This window comes from Urocampus carinirostris, chromosome 9 (genome assembly GCF_059441175.1).
Source record: "Urocampus carinirostris isolate Australia breed hairy pipefish chromosome 9, RoL_Ucar_1.0, whole genome shotgun sequence".
Taxonomy (NCBI): Eukaryota; Metazoa; Chordata; class Actinopteri; order Syngnathiformes; family Syngnathidae; genus Urocampus; species Urocampus carinirostris.
In genome coordinates, this window is record NC_142357.1 from 27,161,853 (window position 1) to 27,185,280 (window position 23,428).

Below are 23,428 nucleotides of genomic sequence, written 5' to 3' on the forward strand. Positions count from 1 at the left end.
CACAAGTTATATTGTGAAGACACAGAACAATAGGCAATGGAAACAACAGTAAATCAAAATACTGATGTATCGGCTCAGTTCCGACTTAACAACCAAGTGACGAGGGTCATCTAGCTCGTAAACGAAACACAAATAAGCCATTCTCCTGCGTAAATACATGATTACGAAGGGACTCACAATCGGCAATCGTACCGAATCCCAAAAAATAAAAGTCAGGAGGAGCAGTCCGATAAATTTGCAGGGTAAGGAGATTGCGGCGTCCCGCCGCGATCTCGAAGCAGCTGTCCGTACAGGTCGTGACCTTGCCGCTTGGCCCTGCGCCTCATCTTTCTCACACTCTCCTGGTTCATCGCCAGCTGCATGGCAGAGTGCACCTGAGGACAAATGGTAGAGAATACAAAAAGGAAGAGAGGAAAAAAACACGGCACTTGCGCCATCCTGCGATGTTTCACGTGCCTGAGGATGGAACGTTTCTGCGGGAGGAAAAATCAATCGAACAAGCACTCTATGCAAAAACAGCAACGTTCTTCTTTTATTATCAAAAACCAGCAGCAGAAAAAACAGAATCCAACTGCCAAATGCTTGACTAACAGCTACATTTCAACAAGACATAATAAACAGCTGTTTCTAGTTTACAAAAACACTAAACATTAGTAAGCTTAAGTAAGTTTCAAGTGTTATACAATAACTACGACAAAATCCCTTGAGAATGAAATAAATGCTAATTAAAATGACCTCAACCAAGGAAAAATACTTCCATTTCGTAACAGGAAATTTCTCTTTTTTAATGTTTGTCCATTAGAGCTTTATAATCAATGCATTTTAGTAGTATGTAACCAATGAGAATGATGAGGACAATTGGCAGTGTCTGAAATAACGTCTGACCGGACGCCCGAGGCCTGCATCTTTTACGTCTGGCGTACAACTTACAAAACGTCTCCGCCCGGGTGGCCGACAACTTTTTCAAGACAAAAAAAAAATATATATATATATATATATATATAAATATTTTTTTTCCAAATCAAACGTTTGCTTTATTCCGATTTTGAAATCTTCGTTCGGTTTGGGAATTTGCATTACCCGCAGCCAATCAGAAGCCTGCATCGAATAACTCTCCCGAGCGTTAGAAGGTCGTGCATTTGCATATCTCATCTCATCAGCCGTACCGCTTATCCTCATTAGGGTCGCGGGGGGGCTGGAGCCCATCCCAGCCATCTCCGGGCAGTGGGCAGGGGACACCCTGAACTGGTTGCCAGCCAATCGCAGGGCACACGGGGACAGACAACTCACTCGCTCATTCACACCTAGGGACAATTTGGACCGGCCAATTCACCTGAAATGCATGTTTTTGGAACGTGGGAGGAAACCGGAGTGCCCGGAGGAAACCCACGCAAGCACGGGGAGAACATACAAACTCCGCACAGGAAGTCTGGAGCTGGATTTGAACCCACGACAGGTTCCCATGACATGAACTGTGCCGCACAAGCGCTAACCACTGCGCTGCCGTGCTGCCCTCATTTGCATATCATTTTCCAAAATAGGCGCACAGAGAACACAAGAAAAATGGAAAAGTGGTTAGGAATCAAGCCAAAACCTCACCCCCGGAAGAATTATTCAAAAGAAGCTAACAAAATTTATGACGCTACAAAAGGTAAACGTACATTAAAAGCATTGTGGAAAGAGGAGTTCACATGGCTTGTTGCAGACGACGCAACGCAAACATTGCATGAATGAAGATGAGTTAATACAGGTACATACTGATGTCAGATGGAAAACAGCGATATACGTGCAACGAATGTTATAACTAGATTTATAATAAACTTAATGTTAAAGTGATGTTCTGTTACATATTTTGATTATCAATCTTTAATACTTTGCAACAATAATTTTTTTTTTGCGATTAGTCATCTTATTGTGTTTCAAGTTGTGAACACGGGGGCAGGCAACTTTATGGCTGGGCAGGCAACTTTTCAGAGTTGTCAGCCTCTGGTTTCCGGTAACTTTTTGTCATGAGTTTCAGACACTGCAATTGGTAATCAGGGATTTGTTCTTTAAGGTCAGTTGATAACATAAGTACAACAACTAATCGATTAATCATGAAAGAATACTGTGCATCATTTGACCACAAGGTGTTATATTAAACAGTGCAAGAGTAAACAAGGGATGCGGAGCACAAGGATGATAACAAATTACGGAGACTCAAATCGACTAAACCAAACTGATTTGCCCAGCCTTTCACAAAGTTTTAGTTTTTTGGGGCACCCGTAGTAGAAAGATGGTGGATAGTTATCAGGGTTCCTACAGTTTAGGGCAAGTTAAATTCAAGACTTTTCTAATGCCTTTTGAAATTAAATTCAAAACCAGTTTGACAAAGAAAAAACAACCAAGACCATTGAAACAATAAACAACAACAAATGTTTCTTGCACACAATGTATCGCGCCAATTCATTGTCCAAACCAAACCTCTCTGTCCAAAGTTGCTATGTGTATTGTGAGTAGACTTAAGACATGCTTCTGCTTTGAAATGCCCGACTGAAACCCCATCACCGTTTTGAATGTTCTGTTGTTGTGGTCATGCGAGGTTGCCACTAAAGTAAATCGGTGAATTTACGAAAATTTGATAAATGTTCCCAAATCTTTTTAGGTCTAATATATATAAAATCTTTTCAATGTGTTCACGTTTTTCAAAAATTTGATTTTAGACATTTTAATGCCAATGAAGGCCTTATTTTTAGAATAATGAATTCTGTGCCTTTGAAGACTTAAGGATTTTCTGGAACCCTGATTTTGTCAGCTTCTTCAAAATGAGCCTCATTATGTAAAAAATACCCATTTCTTGAGTATCTAAAACATGCATGTTTATATGATGATATATGCATTTTAACATTTTTTCAAATCAGGATTTTTTTTCAATGAATTACTTTTTATTTTTACTGCTAGGAGGCCCTAAATAATAAACAATGTCCCTTTAATAAACATTTAGGATTAAAAAATAGTCTAAATCCATTTAATTCTGGCTCATTAACAGAAGATATAATGACAAAACATGGCCAAACATTTGTGTTGGATCAAAATATGACCATCACGAATATCGGAATCTAATTAATTGGTCAAACATCTGGTAAATGATATATATTTTTTCATGAATACCTAAAAGTGAGCCAAAATATATTGGCTTATCTTTAAGAGTTTACCGTCTGTGGGTTCTTGAGAAAAGTAACTATTAGGGAATTGTAAAAGGCTCGACAAGAAAAAGAGAAAAATGGTGCAGTGTGGTTACTTTTCACCATGATGTAGAAGAAACCTGTTTTATCTAAAATAATCCCTAGTTTTATACAGTCTTGGGAGGTGGAGAACACGCTCGATTCCCATTGAGGCTTTACAAAACGGGACCCTCGACACATGACCCCCGCGTTCAAGAGCCGCTTTGCAGCTGGCTCCCAAACAGACTTGCCATTGGCTGCTGGATCAAAATGATCTCGCTCTTTTGTGGAGGCGACTCGTGAGAAAAGTCCCGAGGTCAGCCGTCAAGCCCGCCGCCATGACGACCAGATGTGAGGGACGGTAGCCAAGGTTACACATAATCCCCATTGTCCACTGCACAGATTGCAAATTGGCTTTCTCGTCAATGCTAATTTATTACTGCTTTTTGAGCCCGTACAAGACATTTGGGAAGCAAAAATGTGTTTGTTTTGACATCACATGGTAAAAACTGTTGGATAAAAAGTAACCCAACGTGGGTTAAACTTTCCGGGTTACTCATTTGACCCAACTTTTTGGCCTATCTTCAAACCTGGATTTCTAATTTTAACATCAAAATGAGGCTCAGATTTCCCACCTCCGTGAATATTTAAAATGCACGTTTTATTTAAAATTATATTTAGCTAGTTTTTGTCCTCTCAAAAACTTTGGGTTATAAATACAAAAGTTTATTTTTAAAAAACGGTCAAAAACATGGTTTTGAAAAGCAACACTGAATGCACCATAAAACGCGTTGTCAGAAATTCTACAAACCCACTAGTAAATCTTATCCAATTATATGGGTCATTTTGGACAACAGAGCAACCCAAAGTTGGATCTTTCACCTTGGGTTGAATATATTAAAAACTGAGTCGTTTGAGGAAACAAAATGAAATGCATAGAAAATGAGGGGCTCAATTTTGGCTCCAAATAAATTTTTTTCTGGTTGAAAACAAAAGCTAAGATGCATTTGATCATGCGGTACATATTAATTTATCAAAGATTGGATTGGTTTGCTAACAAAACAAACAAAAAAAATGACAAGAATATTATTATTTAGTTGATGACAAATGGCAATCTATAATCTACATAAGATTGGAAACAAGAAAAATTAAAAGTTTTTATAGCGTTAAAAAAGTTTCAAAAAGCAACCGAGTATGCACCTTTAAATGCTGGGTTGGAAATTCTACCACTTCATTAGTTTGAGTCAATATGACCCAATTATATGGGTCAGTTTTTGACAAAGCAACCCAAAGCTGTATCATTTACTCTGGGTTGAATTTACTCAAAACTTTCTGGTTTTGTAGAAAAACCCAAATTTGGGCTCAACTTTAGGCAAAATTACCAGTAGGTATTTCTAGTTAAAAACACAACCCAAAATGCATTTTATCCTTTCATTCTGGATAGTTCACTGCATGTATGAGAAATTGGGTTGTTCTGTTAAAAAACAAAAACAAAACAACAACAACACAATGCTCAATCAAAAAACATAAGTAATCTATAGTATTGGGTTAATAATCAAAAAATTTAAAAAAAGGAAAACCCAAAATAGACAAAAGAAGAAAAGCATGACCATTGAAAAACAAACACAAAAAAAACCCAAATTCCTGGTCCATGTTCTTTTTTTGGTTGAACTTTCAATTCATTAAAAAATTTGGTTGTTTTACTGAACCCAACGTTGGGTACAATTCACCCAAGTGGCTCAGTCAATTTCTGTTTGGTGGCCCACTATGAATATAATTTAACTGAAGGTTCCCCCGTCCACACTAACTTCTTGATGCATTTCCTGTTATACGCAAATGTATACCTTCGATCCGCTATAACCCAAAAGTTTAAATGATCCCGCCCCTTTTTTTAACCAACTCTTCTGGCGTGCATCCTCAAGCAAGTAACAGTCAAAATAAAACAGTAGTCCAGTCACCTGGCAACTGTCGCAACCCTCATAAAAAGTCAAACATAACGTGATACAGAAAAAACAAAAGTATAAACGTCAGTTTCCGTAACCACACCCAAAAAGTTGTGCAGAGAGGCCCGAGTGCAAAAAAAGAAAACAAAGGTTGTGTTGCCTCGTAATCCCAAAGCACGCAGACGAGAAGTGGCGCGGCAGAGCTAACACCGTGCACCTATGCCCTTCCGCCCCAGATAGCGCAGCACGGCAAAGTTATAGGTGGTGGACACAGTATAGGTCAGCTGGAAGAAAAGAATAACAGACAAGGAGAATATGGCTCATTAGAAGCCGGCAGAAAGAAAAACATGACAATGATTTGATCCTTCCTGTGTAAAACGTTATATAATGGGACTTTAATGGGATTTCTTTGCCTTTCTTGTAAATCCATTAGCATGATGTTTATGTCAGCTCGGAAGGGGGGAGCAGACAACAGTGTTGAGACTAACACGTTCTAGAAGGGCAGTTATCGTTCTCTGTAAAGAGTAGTGTAACACATCAATAGTACATTTTGTTAATCTACTGTCGTAACTACATGGTGGGTTACTGCGTTATACTGGCACTCATTAAACGCAAAACATCTGCAGAGATCCCTCAGTTTTTGCAGTTAATGGGTACCAGAACCACCCGTGAAAAGTAAAAATCCGCCAAGTAACGTCGCACCTTGTTTTGGCCTGCCTTACCGACTGAGTGAGTGAGAGAGAGAGATGGAACAATTGAAGATGGTTTGATTTTAAACGGTAAGTATTTTTTTTATATTAGTCAATATTTTTTGGGGTGCCCCTTATTAAAGTGTACTGGCAGAGAGATAAAGGGGAGAGAAGAGAGAAAAATGCATGGTTTAGTGCATGTGCCGGACACAAACCATTCTTAGCAAGATGCAACGCAGAGCAGGTGTCCTGTCACAGTACAGTATGAAAGATGCTATGGTATGAATTAGCCAAAAACCATCAGAGATTTTAGATCAAGAGGTGCTAGCCAATCAGCTTAAATCTTGGAGGTTGAAACATTACTCGGTGGTGCGGGAAACATTGAGGATTTTTGAAATTTTTATTTTTTAAAAATTACCGTGAAGGAGGGAACTAGCGATAACTGGAATGCCTTCATCTTTCACAATGTCACATAGAATTATTGATCTGCCAACAACAGAATTTGAAGGGTGGCCGTGTCACATTTATGTCCAACTGAATACAGTAATAGTGATGTCGTCTTAATTATGAGGACACTGAATTTCCTCTCATAGAGATATTCTCTCTACCATATAGACTTGCATCCAAGCCAAATTAATAACTATAAAATAACATACTCTATGGGGTCAGTCTTTATGCACATATTTGGTTGTGTGTCACCAGTGGCAAACGTTACACAACGTGTGGACAGGCAGCGTGGAATATAAAGGAACAACAGACCAATGGGAAAATCAAGAATTATTAAGGGTTCACTGCTTCCACAGGTTCGTGTTCACCATGGGTGCTCATTAAGTAGATCACAATCTACCAGTGGATCACTGAGGTAGTACTGGTAGATCACGGGAAAGTATTCAGTGCATTGTGTTTTTTATGAGTTCTATTAGTAAATTGCAGCACTTCAGCATAAACATCAATATTGCCTAGCAGCAATAGCAAATTGGAGAACTACAAATTTTGTCGATGGAAGGTGTAATTTATCACAACTATAAGTTTTCCTTTTTTGCTTATCCTGTTAAGTATTTAATGATTAAGAGTATAAATAAAATGTGATACAGAGATCCCTAACCAATTCGAGCTATGATTATTCCTGGTTCTCTCCTTTGCGGATTTTGAATTGAACCGATTTTGTCATTATTGTCAGTGATATCATTATATCGTGCATTGTGTTCTGTTAGACAGCAGACGGATTAGGGAAGGCGTTCTGTGTTGGGTGGGTGGACCGTCTGTGTGTGCGACTGTGATAGGCAGGTGTGTCTGTGTCAAACAGCGGCTAAACAAACTGGGAAGCATATAGACTGCTAGCTTCTAGCGGCTCAATACATTGAAAATAAACTCATCAATTAAATCGGACTCTGAGGAAAGTCAGAAGAGCGCAACAAAATCGTGATCACCAGCGGGCGCTGCGTGGATTGTTATTGCGTCTGGAAAGCAATAGCGAGGCTCCAACTCTGTTAAGCCACCGCTGTATTCTGCCAACGCCAGGTCCATTAGCCATGAGACGGATGATTTAGTGCTATAATTTGTTGCAAACCCCAACATTTTTGACGGAGTTATTTTAATCACCGCTCTGGCTCAGTTGAGGACAAGCGATGCTAACATGTAGCTAGCCAGCCGCTCTCTGAATCGCTTTTGAGGTAAGTTTAACCCTTTGGGGCTTTTATAAAGGTGGGATAATACTTTTCGTGGGTGGTTCTGGTCCCCCCATTAACAACAAAATTCTGGCTAGAATCGATTTGTGGTATTTACTATTGTACTAGATATTTTTAATTTGATTGAATGTATTGATTATTTGAGTGTGCATTTAGAAATGCTGCGATCATTCAATTCCACTAATTAGAACGCTTCTTTAAAAGCTAGACTGATCTTGAATCCTTATTAGTTTGTGGTGGGCAGATCATTTTGACTTTGTCATTTTGTACGTAGCGTTCTCTTCCATTTATTTTATCTTGTGGCTATTTTAGTTTTAAGGGTCCGTTTCTATGCAAGAATGTATGGTAATTTGTAACTGGGTAGTTACTTTGAAAGTAATACGCTACTTTTTGGTGTCAGTAATCTGAGGTGTAACTAAGGGACTTGTTATATTAAGTAACTAGTAACTGGAAATAATTACGCATTTTCAACAATAGTCCTTTAAAGCAAATAACCACTCACCAAAGCCATGAGAGTGATTCCCGCACCAATGAAGGCGGCGATGTAGAGATCGTAGGTTATCAGGTACTGATCGAAGACGATTCGAGTTAGCCAAGTACGCAACGCGTCATAAGCAATTTTTCAGCCTGACTTACCTCTCTGGTCTTGCAAATGGTGGCCAAGGTGATCCCGCAAGCTTTTCCTGGAACGGCATCCCACGGCAGCAGCCCTGTTGACAACGGAGCGCTCTAATCAATTGGGTGCGTTAAGAACTCGGCTGATTTACTATTTGAGGCGCGTTTGTTTTGACATCACACAGTAAAAACTGTTGGATCAGAATCCAATCCGATGCGGGTCAAACGTTTGGGGTTTTAGACTGCACTTTACAAATTGAAACTTCTTTTACTAATTTCACCTTATGAAATGGCACTGATTACCCCTCCTCCAATATTTATAATTTGTGTTTTACTATTCAAAACATTTATTTAGGTATTTTTTGTCTTCCCCTCAAGATTTCTTATGTGTAAAAAAGATGTAAATTAATGTAAATGGTCTACATTTATGCAGCCCTTTTCAAGTTTATGAAGAACTACCAAAGTGCTTTACAATGTGCTTCACACTTACCCATTCACACACTGATAGCAGCGTCAGTCATGCAAGGCAACTACCTGCTTATCGGGGGCATGAGGGATTCAGTGTCTTGCCCAAGGACAGTTCAACATATAACACGGAGGAGCCGGGATATCGAACCTGCGGCCTCTTGATCCCAAGACGAAGCTCTACCTCCTAAGCTAACACCAAAATACACCAAATGTTGTGTTTATCTTTTTAAATAGGAAAAAAAAGGTTAAGAAAAGCGACACTGTATGCAATCCTAAATGTTGGTTCGGAAATTCCACCAACCTATTAACTTAAGTCAATTTTACTAAATGGTGTCATTTTACAAACCAAAGCTGGATCATTTACTTCAGGTTAAATTAACTCAAAACGGAGTGGCTTAGTAATTGTTTTTAAAAGGTTCTGGGCTCAATTATCTGCAAAAATAGTTTTTTCCTAGTTAAAAACAACGCCCAAATGCATTTGCTCATGCTGTGCAATTCACTTAATTTATTCGAGATTTTTTCTTTTTGTCTGAGACAAAAAAACAAAACACGAAAAAGCAAAGACAAATGAAAAGGAAACCATAACAAAGCGTTCAGTCGTTCGTACAAAACAAATCCAAATTTAATCAATAGAGCTATGTTAATTCATAATCTATATTTTTCCCATTATTGGGTTGATGAGAAAAAAATTAAGTGAAATATGAAATATGCAGGGGTCTTTTTTTATACTTAAAAAAAAAAAGAGTTTAGAAAAGCAACATTGTATGCACTCTTAAATGCTGGATCTGAAATTATACCAACAATAAACTGATTTTACCAGGACAAAACAATTCTAAGCTGGACAAACAAAAAGTGGGGGATTCAATTTTAACCCAAATACCGTTTTTGCTCATGCTGTGCAATTCACTCCATCTGTCCGTGATAGTTTTTTGATTAACAAAAATGCCAAAAATTGAGAAAAAAAACAAAACATCGAGTCATTCGCACAAAACATCATAAAGTTAAATCAATAAACCTGTACTCTTAATATTTCCCGGTATTGGATTAATAACAAAAAAATCAAAAGAAAATAAGGTTATCCCGTAAGACTTTCCTGGAACGGCATTCCATAGCAGCAGCCCTGTTAACGACGGGGCGCTCTAATCAATCGGGGGCCCTTAGGACTTACATGATTTATTATTTGAAGCGCGCTGGAAGATACTCGTAAACAACATGGGCCCGAGTCCAAAGCGTATTGGCGTCTGCGCTCCATAGAAAGAAATATGATCAAAAAAGAACACCCTGCTTTTGAGCGATTGCTGTAAATGAAAGGAGGCTATATTTACTTGTGGTTTATAACACACCAGCAGGGAAGTTAGCAAAACTCTTTCAAAACTGTTCAGGTGACTTTTTAAAAAGAGCCTTTGCAGAGTGTGCATTGTCCACCCCAAAAGTTATTAATGAATAAAAAGAAATGAATGACTACTCAATGGCCATTATGAAGCAAAACATTTGCCCATTCCTGGTTTACAATATACTTCAATTTCTGATATTTCAAAGATGATCAATCCCATTTTTTCAGTGGGGCAAAGGTACGACTTTAAATACGAATATAATTTTTTCCCTGAAACTGCAGGAATTAATGACAATTTCCTAGCTAATCAGTTGTTTTGTATCGTAAAACTCAACTGTTGTTGGTTTTATTCCCGGATATAAAAAGGACCTGAACGAAATTTGGGACTTTTTTACAAGCGGCCTCCATCTCCTGGCATATATCATCATTACAGCATCTTTAGGCTTGTTTAAGATGTGCATGCAAGTACATGCAATTCTTAGATGCGCTGGAATAATCTTTCTTGGGGTTTGGGTAGACGTTTGGACTGTACTTGAAGTAGGCACCTTCTTACTTTCACCATTTTCATGCTACACTAACAAATAGAAACCCCAAAACGACCAAAATGACATCACTGCTCAGCACTCATCTCCTCCTACCAAATGTGTTACGCCCCAAACTGCTTTGCAAAGAGGTAAAAGCAGATAGGCGTAGTGGCATGAAAAAAGCAAAAGGGCTAATTTAACTCAGTTGGGCATTGTTAACACATACTTATTAGAAAAAAATACTTATCTTTTGACTTTTTTATGGACACCTTAAACAATGCACTCCACCTTTAACCCCTTAACAATCTTGTAAAATTCGCCTAAAATCCCAATCCAAGACATACCCAAAGAAAACTGAATCCTGTTCTAGAACCGTTTGTAAAGTCCGGACTATTTTGAAAGGTCAAACTCAGAAGTCTTGTCCCAAACTGAAATAATCACTGCAAGTGCTACTGACATTGAGTAATCTAAGTTGGTACACACAGAAATGGAACGTTTTTATTCTTGCCTGAATTTATTTTTGTAATCAAGTGCCTGCAGAACAGTGTATGGAGAATTGGAATCTTAGCTAGAAAACAGCTGAGATAATAGCATTAAGCCTTATCTTGTCCTAGGTAAAATTTGATCACGATCTGAAACAGTAAGTCACGGCGTTTCCAAAAGTGGCCATTTGGAGACTACCAGTTTACAGCTCTAAAACCTCTGCAACTTTTTGACTTTGGCAAATTTTTAGACATTTGGAAAAAGTAAATGTCTGACTTATCTTTCCAGAAGTCAATCACTGACAGTGCACACTTGCACGGGATAATCGCACGTAAAAATGGATCCCGAGTTGCATTACACACATTTATTTTCAGCTGTGGTTTGAATTCGCATTAAAAATATTCATCAATTTCTATTGTGAATTTCATTGGCTAACCAATGTGTTAATCATTATTAGAATTGGGCACTAGTGGCTGATGATAATCGGGGCCAAAGTTATGCGTCATGCTTTTTTCAAAAAAGGCCCTTATTGGCTATCACAGGCTAAGAAGCGTGAAAAAAAGCTTACAATTGGTTGAGAGTTTTGCAAATTGAAAGGTCAGAGGCAAACACCCATATTGGAAATCATCTCAGAGTTTGTTTACTTTTAAAATGGAATAATGGAGCGAAACTAACGGATTACAACAAGGATCTCTAAATGCTGCTTTTTGCTTATCTGTCGGCATCATCGTGTGTTTTGAATAAATATTTTACATAGTTGGATTTACTGGACTGTAACAAGACCATGTTTGTTGAGAATCGTGCAATCAACTGAATATCAGAGCACGTTAATTGTACATACAGTAAACTGGCTTTATAGTTTTCAGGTATCTTGTTTCAGACATATCATGATGTTTCTCTGACAAGTACATTTTGAAAACATCATATCTCATCTCATCAGCTCCACCGCTTATCCTCAGTAGGGTCGCGGGGCGCAGTGGTTAGCGCTTGTGCGACACAGTTCATGTCATGGGAACCTCCTGCGTGGGTTCAAATCCAGCTCCAGACTTCCTGTGCGGAGTTTGTATGTTTTCCCCGTGCTTGCGTGGGTTTCCTCCGGGCACTCCGGTTTCCTCCCACATTCCAAAAACACACATTTCAGGTGAATTGGCCGGTCCAAATTGTCCCTAGGTGTGAATGAGCGAATGAGTTGTCTGTCCCTGTGTGCCCTGCGATTGGCTGGCAACCAGTTGAGGGTGTTCCCTGCCCACTGCCCGGAGATGGCTGGGATGGGCTCCAGCCCCCCGCGACCCTAATGAGGATAAGCGATACGGCTAATGAGATGAGAGATGAGATCATATCTTGAATCTCAAGAGTTTAAGCTTTCCAATGATATGTGACATGACTGGTGTCATCCTAAAGACATGTTTTGTTTCTCAACAGTCTCGAGGGGTTAAAAAAATGTATAAATATGCAAATGAATCTCTCCCTTGTAAATCATTTAAAAAAGCAGGTAGCTGTTTGAAAGTGTATGACCAGACAGTAGGTCATGACCATACAGTAGTGGGGAGGCGTTGCAACTCATTAGCATACAATGTAAGGCTTATTAGCATTTTTTGTCAGCTCAATCAGCACTTGTTTTTGCCTTGGCCCCGTACAAAAAATTGGTATCAGTAGAAAACATATTACTGTAATCAAATATTTGTTCTTAAGTCATTAATTACGCATATGTGCACAAAGCCTCAAGGTTGGCCAGTCACGCGGCAGCAATTTTCGCTTTTTGATCAAATATCTCAAAAAGGACTTTACTGTATTGCCGCGCGTCCACACACAGCTGGTTGATGCTGGCCGGGGTCTCAGCCAGGTGGTCTATGGTGCGACAGGTGGCCCCCATGTTGTAGAAAAAGTAGACAGGAAGAGTGGACAAGGCGAAAACCAGAAGCCACAGCAGCGCCAGCACGTATGTCATCACTATGAACTGGGAGAGGAAGCACAATGAACATCATTCGCCTGGTGCGTTTCCAATCCATTGATAGACATTTACCATATTTTCCACACTATAAAAAGTTGCACCAGATTATAAGGTGCATACTTATAAGTATTATTAGAGGCATAGAATAAAAACTACAATAAAGTTTAGTACCATATTTGAGCATTGATTGATCAGTCTAAATATATCGCTGATCACGATGCAAAGATTGGATTCAATGGGAATTGTACCCACACCGAAGTGGGGAGAGAAACAGATCCTATCCGCTAAAATACTAGGGATACAAATGGAACATGAAAGGGGATTAGGTTATATGTCATCATCGCACTAATTTTTAGTCAACCACATTGTTGATGTTTTTTGGGCAGGGCCGCGAGAATATTTTCAGTCATTAAACCCGTCTGTAGTGCAAAAAAAGTTTGGGGACCACTGAAATACCAAATTGTATCGCCAAGTTGCAGTCTTTACAAGGCAGACATATTCTGAACTGAATAAAGATAAAGGCACTGTGGGAAGTAACTTAGTCATCCTTTAAGATATAAACGCATGGCCACACATATTCACTTACAATGCTTAGTTTCAAAAAGTGAAACGGGAATGTATACCCACTTTGAATCACTTTCTGTTTACTCATTCATCTAACATCTGTATCTGGTACTGTGACTAAACATTTTTGGATAATAAGACCTATTAACCTTTCCTATTTAATTCATGTGCCATGTGGCTTGGTTGGTAAGGATTTGTGGTGCTCTTTCCACCGCTATCTAGATTGCTACCATTGCTATGCAATTGTAGTCTGCGAAAATTATGAACTGATCAATAATTGCACAAATATGTTACGTAGCAGCAAGATAAGAATTATGTCAGATACCTCTAGGTGCAGCTCAGGTAAAATAGATGCACATTTATTGACCGATGATTATTCTAAAACATGCAGTTATATGATAGTTCATGTATTTTGCTTATTTTATAAACAAATCAATATCATTTTAACCACTAGGAGGCGCTAAGATACACGCTATCTCTTCAATTGTGACAATAACACTTTGATTCAATTTTACATTGGTCTTCTGTTTCTACTTGAAAAAGAGACCTTTGAGGATTTTGAGAATTTCTAATTAAAAGGAATATAAAAGATGAATTGATGATAAAACAGTTACTTTGAGATTCTTTCCTGAATAGAGCTTGTATCTAGAATTCCTCACACCTCGAACGAATTTTACACAAAATAAATAACTGAAAATCAATTCATCCGTTACTGGCCTCCCAAAATCAACTAACCCAAAATTGCTCGAATCCAAATCTTTCTCATCACTAAAAACACATTTAAATTGTAATGAAAAATTATATAGATAGATGAGATAGTCATGAAATAAAATGCAATTTTATTATGAGCACTGACTATGGAAGTTGGCACAGGTGTATGTGTGGTGGTGGGAAGTGAGGGAGCGCAAGAGAGCACGATAAAAAAAAGAAAAAACAAGGGCACAGGATCAGGTCTGAATGGCCGAAAACACATGTACTAACTGGTACGTGCTGATGCTGGCGGTAAGTTATGGAAACTCTCTTAATTTGGATTTTCTCTCGTATGACTGGCAAGATTTTGCTCGAAAAACATCTATCTTGAATTTCTCATACAGTAACTAAAGTAGCTCATATGTAGAAGGGGCCACTGTATTCATCTTACGTCTCCCTTCCCTGACTTGGAAAAAATCTATCACGTTCGTTTTGCAGCCTCATCTCATACTGAAGGGCTTTTAAAGGGCCTTTGGATTTTTCAACCCAGGGGGGACCAGCACGTATTAAGCCGGTTCCAATCTTCCCCGTTGCTGGCCATTGCCGCGGGGGCTTTTCCTCACCGTGGAGCTGAGGCAGCGGCCACACGCGGTGCTCCTGAACTCCCCAAAGGTTTGCTTGGCGACGCTGGTGGTGTAGAAGCCTTCGGCCAGCAGCATGATGCAGTATAGGAAGAAAAATGAGGCCAGGCCGTAAATGAAGTACTGGAAATACTGAATGCTGTAAAATGAGAAAGGTTATGATTATGATTCAGGCTTGCAATATACCTGTGACATGCAGTCAGGGGAGGCAGCTGAGGCTGTGCTTTCAGTGATTTCATGCTTGTTCATGTGCTTTTCTTTTGTTTCTATTTATTAGTGGAGCAGGGAATGGTGAAATAAAAGGCCTGTTTTAGTACAGTCCAAACGCCAACCCAAACCCCAAGACAGATAAAAAGGAAAAGATTAGTTGAGCGTGCCTGAGAAATGCACGTACTTGCATGCTCAGCATGCAAGATGCAATGATGACACAAGCCAGGCGATGGCGACAGCGGGTAAAAAGTTCCAAATTCCATACAGCTCTTTTAAAGTCAGTTCTCGTTTAATTTCAACCTTTTGGGATTACTTTTTACTAAATTGCTGAATTTTCACATAATGAATACTACGAATAGAATTAGAAAGATACATAATACTGTGCAAAGTGTCTGCAGATGCAGGGTGAGGCACGCTATAGCGAAACCACGATGTGTTTTCACTACACAATTCAGCCCCAGAAAAATTGAATTAGCAGCAAACTAACATCAAGTCAAGCCGTCCTCTAATTATTTGCCTGTTGCATGGACTTTTTCATAATGGAGTATTACCAAACTTTGCTTTCATTCAAAAGAAGCAGTGCAAAAAAGTCATTTATACGTTAAGGTACAACAATTATATATTTTTTACAAGCTACAGTTCATAGAATTGTTCAGGAAGTAAGGACTCGTGAACCGGATGTAGTTTTTTCATTAGTACATTACCCTAAGATACAAACAAATAATTTTAACACATTTAGGCCAGGGGTGCAACACCATTTGTCTACAGCTAGCATCAGCAGTGCTGTCATTACCACATTTTTACGGAAGAATTCTGTTCGCACTTTGTTTTGAAACCATTATTAACAACGAAAATGATATGAACCTCACTATCTAAACTGACAAGATTTAACTGTGCAGGGTTCCTACAGCTCTAAGAAAGTTAAATTCAAGAAAATTTAATACTTTTTATATGCCTTTGAAATCAAATTTAAGACCCGGTTGACAAAAAACCCTCCACAATTAAAAGTCAAGTCACGTTTATTTGTATAACCCTTAATCACAAAGAGTCCCAAAGGGCTGCACAGACCACAGATTTTTGCAAACCACAGGCTATTATGACACCATCCCCTGATTTAAAACCTACACGAGGGCACGGAAAAACTCAAAAACTTCAACATGAGGAAAATTAAGAAACCTTGAGAAGGGACTGCACATGAGGTAATCCCCCTACACAAATATTTCTTGCGCACAATACGTCATGCCTCGTATGGCCTACACATTTCCTGGCACAGCTTTTCACCATGGCGAAAACAGAAAATGTACACCTCCCCATAACCCAAAGTAAACTTCTCTGTCCCAAGTTGCTGTGTGTATTGTGAGTAGACACAAGACATGCATCTGTTTTGAAAGGCCACAAAAGTCACAAAGTGGAATAAAATGTACTGAAGATTATTCTTTTGTCTGGAGATTTGACGGCTTTGTTTGATCTTGTCTTAGAATATAGAGTGTGTCTCTCACTGAAAAAACAATCTCAATATTTTGCTTTAATGGCTCTTAGAGTCAAAAAGGTTCCCAAACCCTGGTTTATACATTGCGATGCAGGGAGTAGTTTCTTGCTTTGCCAATCAAATGACAAGTAAAATGTAGATTCATTTATTTGTAAATCCGACTGTGCCTCACCGGACATGAACCTCAATGCATGTCACTGGAATATAAGACAATTCTTTTTCTTTTGAGCAACATTTTGGTGTCCTGTTTTTTGAAAAAAATATCCTATGTTTCATGTTTTTATACATTTATCACATCACTAATATGTTTAAAACTAAGAAATACGTAGTGGTCAAACTTTTTTTATTAAATAGTCTCTGAATGTTTACCATTCTACCATTTCCTAACAAACATTTTACAAACAGCTTATTTTTGAACAATTATTTGTTCATAAACACATACATCTATTCTGTACATTAATACATATTTTTAAAATGATCACTCCCCGGACTAATTTCCCTCCCTGTTAGGACCCTATTACATCTTGTTCATAGACCTAACGGGTAAATAAACCCTATCGTGTTGGATTTTTTTGAACACATTATAACAGGGTGAATAATTACTACCTGCACATGGTGAATTTGAACAAAATAGCAAGTAACTATATAGATTTATAACATTTAATTGCCTGATTAAGTTGACTGGGAGGTCCCTGGTTCGCGCCTCGGCTGAGTCATCATACCGAAGAGACTTAGAACATTTGTAACCGTTGCCACCCTGCTTGGCGCTCGGAAATAAGGGGTTTAGTCTCCTACGGACTTCCAACGACATCGGTTGGGTAAAACCATCGTCACATAATTTACTGTACACAGTCGCAGATTGGTGTATGGGAGCCGACCCGATTAATCAGTGATAAGGCGAGGGAAAAGAAGAATTCCAGACTGAAAAAAAGTATAGTGGACTTTATCAAATTATTAAAGAAAAAAAATATTGTACAATTTTGTGGGCTACCCATCTTGAGAAAGTTGATTTCCTTGCACTGCAGACACAATTAAAGTGTCACCATACAAACGATTGGATGAAATTAATTTTATTTAGGATCAAATTCATCATTCAAACACCTAAAGTAAGTAATTAAAGTACTTTTTATAAACATTTTGCAGATTTTAGAGAAAAATCAGGGTAAGAGAAAAACGCAGACATGAAATGTTGCTCCAAACAGAATCACCCAATACAGACAATGATATAACAAACAAACACGCGCGTAATGCTCACATGTAAGCAAGGGTGATGTAGTCTTGCATGTTCCGGGCAAAGTAAGTCTCGATGAGCCTTTCTGTCTCGGTTAGCGCTTGGTGTCCGCATCCGCAGAAAAGGGCAATTCCGGAGAAGCAGAGCAGCGTGGCCACCAGAGAGCAGTAAGGTATCCCGCCCAGGCAACGCATACAACACTCGTAACAACCTGGCCCAACACAAATGACACAAGTCAAACATATGAGAACATTAAATACCATTGACGACTATAGACGTCAAAGATATTTTTACTTTGGTCGCACTCAATGCGTAATGATATCCAACTCCCAATGTTGATGAAATCGAGGAGAAGACACATATTGCCTAAAAATATATTTTTCTATTATTGTTGGTCATATAAATACACCACAGCACATGGGATATGAATGAAACTTCAAAAGAAATTGATTGCAAAAACATAAATTAGGATTACACCAATACGGCACTAATTGAAACAATACTTGTGGTGCACCGTTCGTTAATTCCCAGACAATCCATGAATTACTATTTTTTTACAAATAATATTTAGCCCACACTTTCGTATCTAGTTTAATCATTGAACAATATCTGCTAAGCAATTAAACGGTTATCGGTTTTAATTTCTTAAAAATGAAGTCAAATGTGTCATCCTAGCTGAAGAAGACAGTGGCTGACTTTCTCAGACCAATGAGTAGGAAGATGAGATTGGTGGAAAATAGCGGTTTATTTCAGGACAAATCTGCAGAGAACTGATACTCCAAAATTCAGGAAATCGGGGTAGCTAAATCAGCAAGCCAATAAAATCTGTGCCCCAGGCAATGATTACATTTTATTTAACAAGAGCTTGATAGAAAAACAGAACACATTACAACAAAAATATATGATATAAGCTACTGGTAATATGATTCATTTTATTTGTATTACTTCTCTCATGTTATTCATTATTAGACAAATAAGTGTCATAATAAATCATTTGCCTTTAAAAAAAAAAAAAATCATATTTCTAGGTTTTTCATGAATGTGTCCCAACAAACAAGGCATGAACCAAGAACCGCATAATGAAACCAGAGAGCCACGGACTGGGACCAGGCAGGACAGAAAGCCCCCAAAAAATTGCCTTATTATTTTTGCTTGTACAAAAAGTTTCATTATTTTTGTTTACATTGTATTAATTTGTGGATACAAGCTTTCTTTTTTTACCCCCCAAAAATTAAAAGTTTGGGTGCGCGAGATTTTACGGTAATAAATTACCCTATTTGAGCAATGACTGATCGTCGACAAATACTGCTGACCACATTTGGTCAACAATGGATGTACCAGGAATCAAACCCGGATCGCAGTGGTGAGAGTGCCTCAGCTTAAACACTAGGCCACTAGGATTGTAGATGGCACAGGAAAGACATTAGATTTGATCTCATCATCACAACAATTTTACTCAAGGTCCCACATTGTAGGTTTATGTCATCTAGATCAATAGTGGTCTAGTGAATACACAGTAGATTATCATTATTAGTATTTTCGTTATTACGAATATTATTGGGCCGGGCTGCAAGAATATTATCAGACATTAAACCAGTACATGGTACAGAAAAGGTTGCGGACCATGGGTGTAATACACAGGAACTTATTGGTCTTTCTCATTAAAAAAAAAAGAAAAACATAATATAAATTATATTAGAGATTAGTTTGTCATTACTATTTACAAAACATGTATTCCCATTTTTGGGCAATTTTATTTTGCATGTTTCACTTTTTTTTTAATGTAAACGTTATAAAGGGAGAAAAAGTGTCTTTAAAACTATCAGAAACATTTTAGTAGACTGAGAGACCTAAGAAAAATTATATATTGAAACACCACTACATTAAATGTGAAAATCCCAAAACTATTCCATAAACGTTGACATCAGAATCACCTTTATAATCATTGTATTGCTACAACAAAATTAGGGTGGCAATTCAGTTTGTAACAAATCTAATATAAAACATGATAAAAATAAAAATATAAAATATTCATATTAAAAACAAATTATTCACAACTAAAATAAAAACTATGCACAACCGGGATATTGCACCTAAAACTGTGTTCAAAAACTATGGTTTCGTGTGTTGATAGCTTTGGGGAAGCTCTATCCACAAGTACATTCAATAATTTTAATTATGAATGCATCTAAAAAGCCATCTGCCCCTATACAAACTTTCCTCCGATTTCTAAAGCTTCCTTTCAGAGTGTCGTGTGAATAGACCCAGTGGTCAAGGCAGAGCGCCTGACGCGACCCTGGTTCGATTCCCGACTCCATTCACGAGGAGACTGTGAGAAAAAGGGGAGGCTGAACCGACCGACAAACACTTCGCTTTTGTGACTGCAGAGACAACAGCCTTTGTTTGGCGTGGTGGCGTAGGCACAAGGGCCACCAATGTCCTGCAAACAAAGGCCAGAGGTACCTCCATGCTTGCACACAAGCATTGACTTCCTTCAGAGGAGACATTGCAATAGAAGCGAGCGGTCACATGACTGCCAAAAGGATCCAAAAGTCATCAGTTTACCAGTGTGAAAGCAAGCAAATGCAAAAACAGCAAGATTTTGTATACAGGATGACCTACTGGGGAAATGCCCACCATATTGAACGGTGGTTTCTCAACTGGTCTAACTTGAGACTCAACCACAAACAAGAAATCGGAGCTTCGACCCGAATCAAGAAAATAAATCAACTTTTAAAATGTATTGACTGAAAATTGACATTGTCTGCTATTTTGGCGCCACATGTACACAAAAACCTGCCCTTTCCCCCTTCTTTTTGCCGTTATCCCTGGTATTTTTTTCCTCATATCTTTTTTTTCCTTATTTTCTTTTGCTTTTTTTCTCACTTTTCCTTCTTTTCTTTTTTTTGTTTGGTCTTTCAAAATGTTTAAATTCTTGTTTTTTTACTTTTTCCACCTTTTTTATTTCTCGATGTTGAATTGTATTTATTTTTTTCTTTTCTCATTTCTTTTATCCAGCATTGTGTTTTTCAACCTTTTTTTCAACCCAAGGCACATTTCTGCAATTGAAAAAAATCCTGCGGCACTAGTGGGTGCTGTTGCATCTGCAGTAAAAGTAACTCCAAGTGAAAAATGGCTTTCGCTAGACCGCACAGGCACACAAATAGAATAATTTCCCACAGCACAACACGACCATTCATTTTTTTGCTGCAAAAAACATTGATCTACCGCACCCATTTCTATTCCCCCCTTAGCTTCTTTCTCAGTAAAAGGCTGGACAAAAAAAGAAAACCGATGCTTTTTGGTCACTGAAACATTGCAGCCTCTGTTAAGCTGCTTGTGTGGGGCGTGCAGATATTTTTTTTTCTTAAATGCGCTTGAATACACTATTTTCATCTTTTTGGAGGTTTGGGCATTTGGACTGTATTTGAAACAGTCCTTTTCTTACCTTCACCATTTTCATCATAAAATCTGTTCTTCCATGTGCTTTTTAACAGTAGATTTCGGTTGCACTACGTAAATCAGCGACATCCATTGGTTAAATATTGCACACATGCATTTTAAATAAAAACCAAAACGCTTCACTTGAGTAACTTTGCATTTGATATAATAAAAACCATGTCTCATTAATCCTTCGCTGTATCTGCATTTGGCCATGCTCGACATATCCAAACAAACTTTAACAAGGCTTTTTCAGTGGTCTAAAATAGAAGTTGTCAACTTGCCTTTGCGGGGCATTATCACCATGAACTGTCAAAGGGAGTGTGTGTTGTATTTAGTGCCTCTATTTGTACAAAAAACTTTTTCAGTTAAAAAAAATAAAATCAAATACGAGCCAAAACTAAATCAACTATCATAAAAATGTTTTGGTTTTTTTTTAAGTCGAGGTCGAGAAATGTATACAAGTTCTACATAAGTGCAATGAATACATAGTAGTCTGCCATGTTTGTCTGGCGTCTTTCTGCTTACTCTGGCACTTGTTTTGTTTCGAATTAGACAAAAGTGCCATTGAGTGGTAAAATATTACACACTCGAACTTGAAGGTGGTGTCCATCACTTAAAAAAAATATATACTTTCTGACGCCATCTTCTGACTGAAATTATAATTGCAGCCTCTGTTAAGCTGCATGTGTGGTGCGGCATTTGCGTTTTTTTCAGCTTTTTGGGGGATTGGTTAAGCATTTGGAACAGTCCTCTTCTTACTTTCATCATTTTCATCATAAATGTCATAAATGTGCGTAAAATCACTGGCCCCAATAATTTCCTCAAGCATAATGTGCTTGGTGGCGAAAACACCGAGGGTAAAAGATAAAAGCAAATAGGCGTATTTCTAAATGGATATAGGCTCTTTGATTTCGTTTGGACATTGTTACCACATACTTAATAGAAAGTTCTCAGTAAAGCAATATTTTGCCAAGGGAAAGGCCTGTAACCTACATTAGGGTCCCGACCCACCAGTTGAGAACCACCAACAATGAGTACATAAGCACAAGGACGTCGCCATTCAGGCGTATTTGTGCTTGCCCGCTTTCCTCAAAAGTGGTACACTTTTCAAAATTGCACTCTATAGGGAAGACACGTACTTGAACATTTTCCACATTATGCCAGGAGAGCAGAAGGGGGAAAAAATAACAGCCGAGCATCCATTAAATGTCTCCGTTACATGGCCAGGGGCCAATCGTGGGCACCATTGGGTGAGAGCCCGAGCAAGTCGCAAAGCAAATCACGGCCAGAGAATGGAATAGAAAGAAGGCGTTTGCAGTTATTTCACACATTTTCAGAACAGAAACACATCACTTGTCCCTACCACACTCACACGTTCCTATGGGAGGCAGGTGAGAGCATCAAAACACAATTTGGTGAGAAGCCCACATACAGACATGCACTTTTTTTATCAGCATGGCAGACCATGACATTAGTTAAAAACATGGACAGCATTTTTCTTTGGTTACAATTCAAATGTCCCTATCTGCTCGCAGAGAGAAGACATAATTGGTATTAAAAATAAACAATTCATGCATTTTATTATTCGAGGATACAAATAGTAGGGTTCATGATATAAAAGGACAAAAAAAGCACTTGAAAACTATAAACCAACATGTGACGCCCTGCCTGCAATGACGCAGTGTAAAGCCTTATTAAGTAGGAACTTAAAGACGTGAACGAACGCGGTGGGGAACAAATTCCTGACAAGTTTTGTGCTAATGTTACCCAGGTTAACATATGTATCACGTTCTACAGGTAACATGTACGTGAATTTTTCTTTTTTCAACTTTATAATTAAGGTTCTACAACAACAAACAAAAAAGGACACTGAATCCTAGTTTATCTTGGGGTGCACGCTTGAAAAAGAACCTGTGATAGGTGAAATGCGCGAGCCAAAAACTAAATTTTTTAACATCCATCCATACATTATCTGCACCGCTTATCCTCAGTAGGGTAGTGGGGGTGCTGGAGCCTGCTGGAGAACATGCAAACTCCACACAGGTAGGTTCGATCTCACAACCTCAGAACTGTGCCACACATGCGCTAACCACTGCGCCGACGTGCTGCTCTAATTTTTTAACAACTAGTAGAAATCTTAGATTGCAAGAGAATTTGCACCTATGCAATGTCAATTCTGCAAACTGTTTTACATGTGTAGATGTGTAAACAACAGATACAGAACCAGGGAGACTGTTCATCCAATCAAAATAGAGAACATGC

General features: G+C 38.4%; 1 protein-coding gene across 2 annotated transcripts in view; it reads right to left on the reverse strand.

The window, feature by feature from the left end:
• Window positions 1–23,428, reverse strand: part of plp1a (proteolipid protein 1a) — a 25,983-nt gene continuing 2,555 nt past the window's right edge. Inside the window, exons 2-7 of one of the 2 annotated variants that reach the window (XM_088343409.1) lie at window positions 17,747–17,933; window positions 14,775–14,931; window positions 12,735–12,903; window positions 8,160–8,233; window positions 8,026–8,091; window positions 1–374 (exon numbers count right to left, since the gene is read on the reverse strand). In XM_088343409.1, the coding sequence (XP_088199535.1) occupies window positions 213–374; window positions 8,026–8,091; window positions 8,160–8,233; window positions 12,735–12,903; window positions 14,775–14,931; window positions 17,747–17,933 (815 nt within the window). In that variant the 3' untranslated portion in view covers window positions 1–212. Of the gene's footprint in view, window positions 375–508; window positions 5,431–8,025; window positions 8,092–8,159; window positions 8,234–12,734; window positions 12,904–14,774; window positions 14,932–17,746; window positions 17,934–23,428 lie in introns of those variants that run through there. The other variant, XM_088343411.1, reaches the window with a different exon arrangement.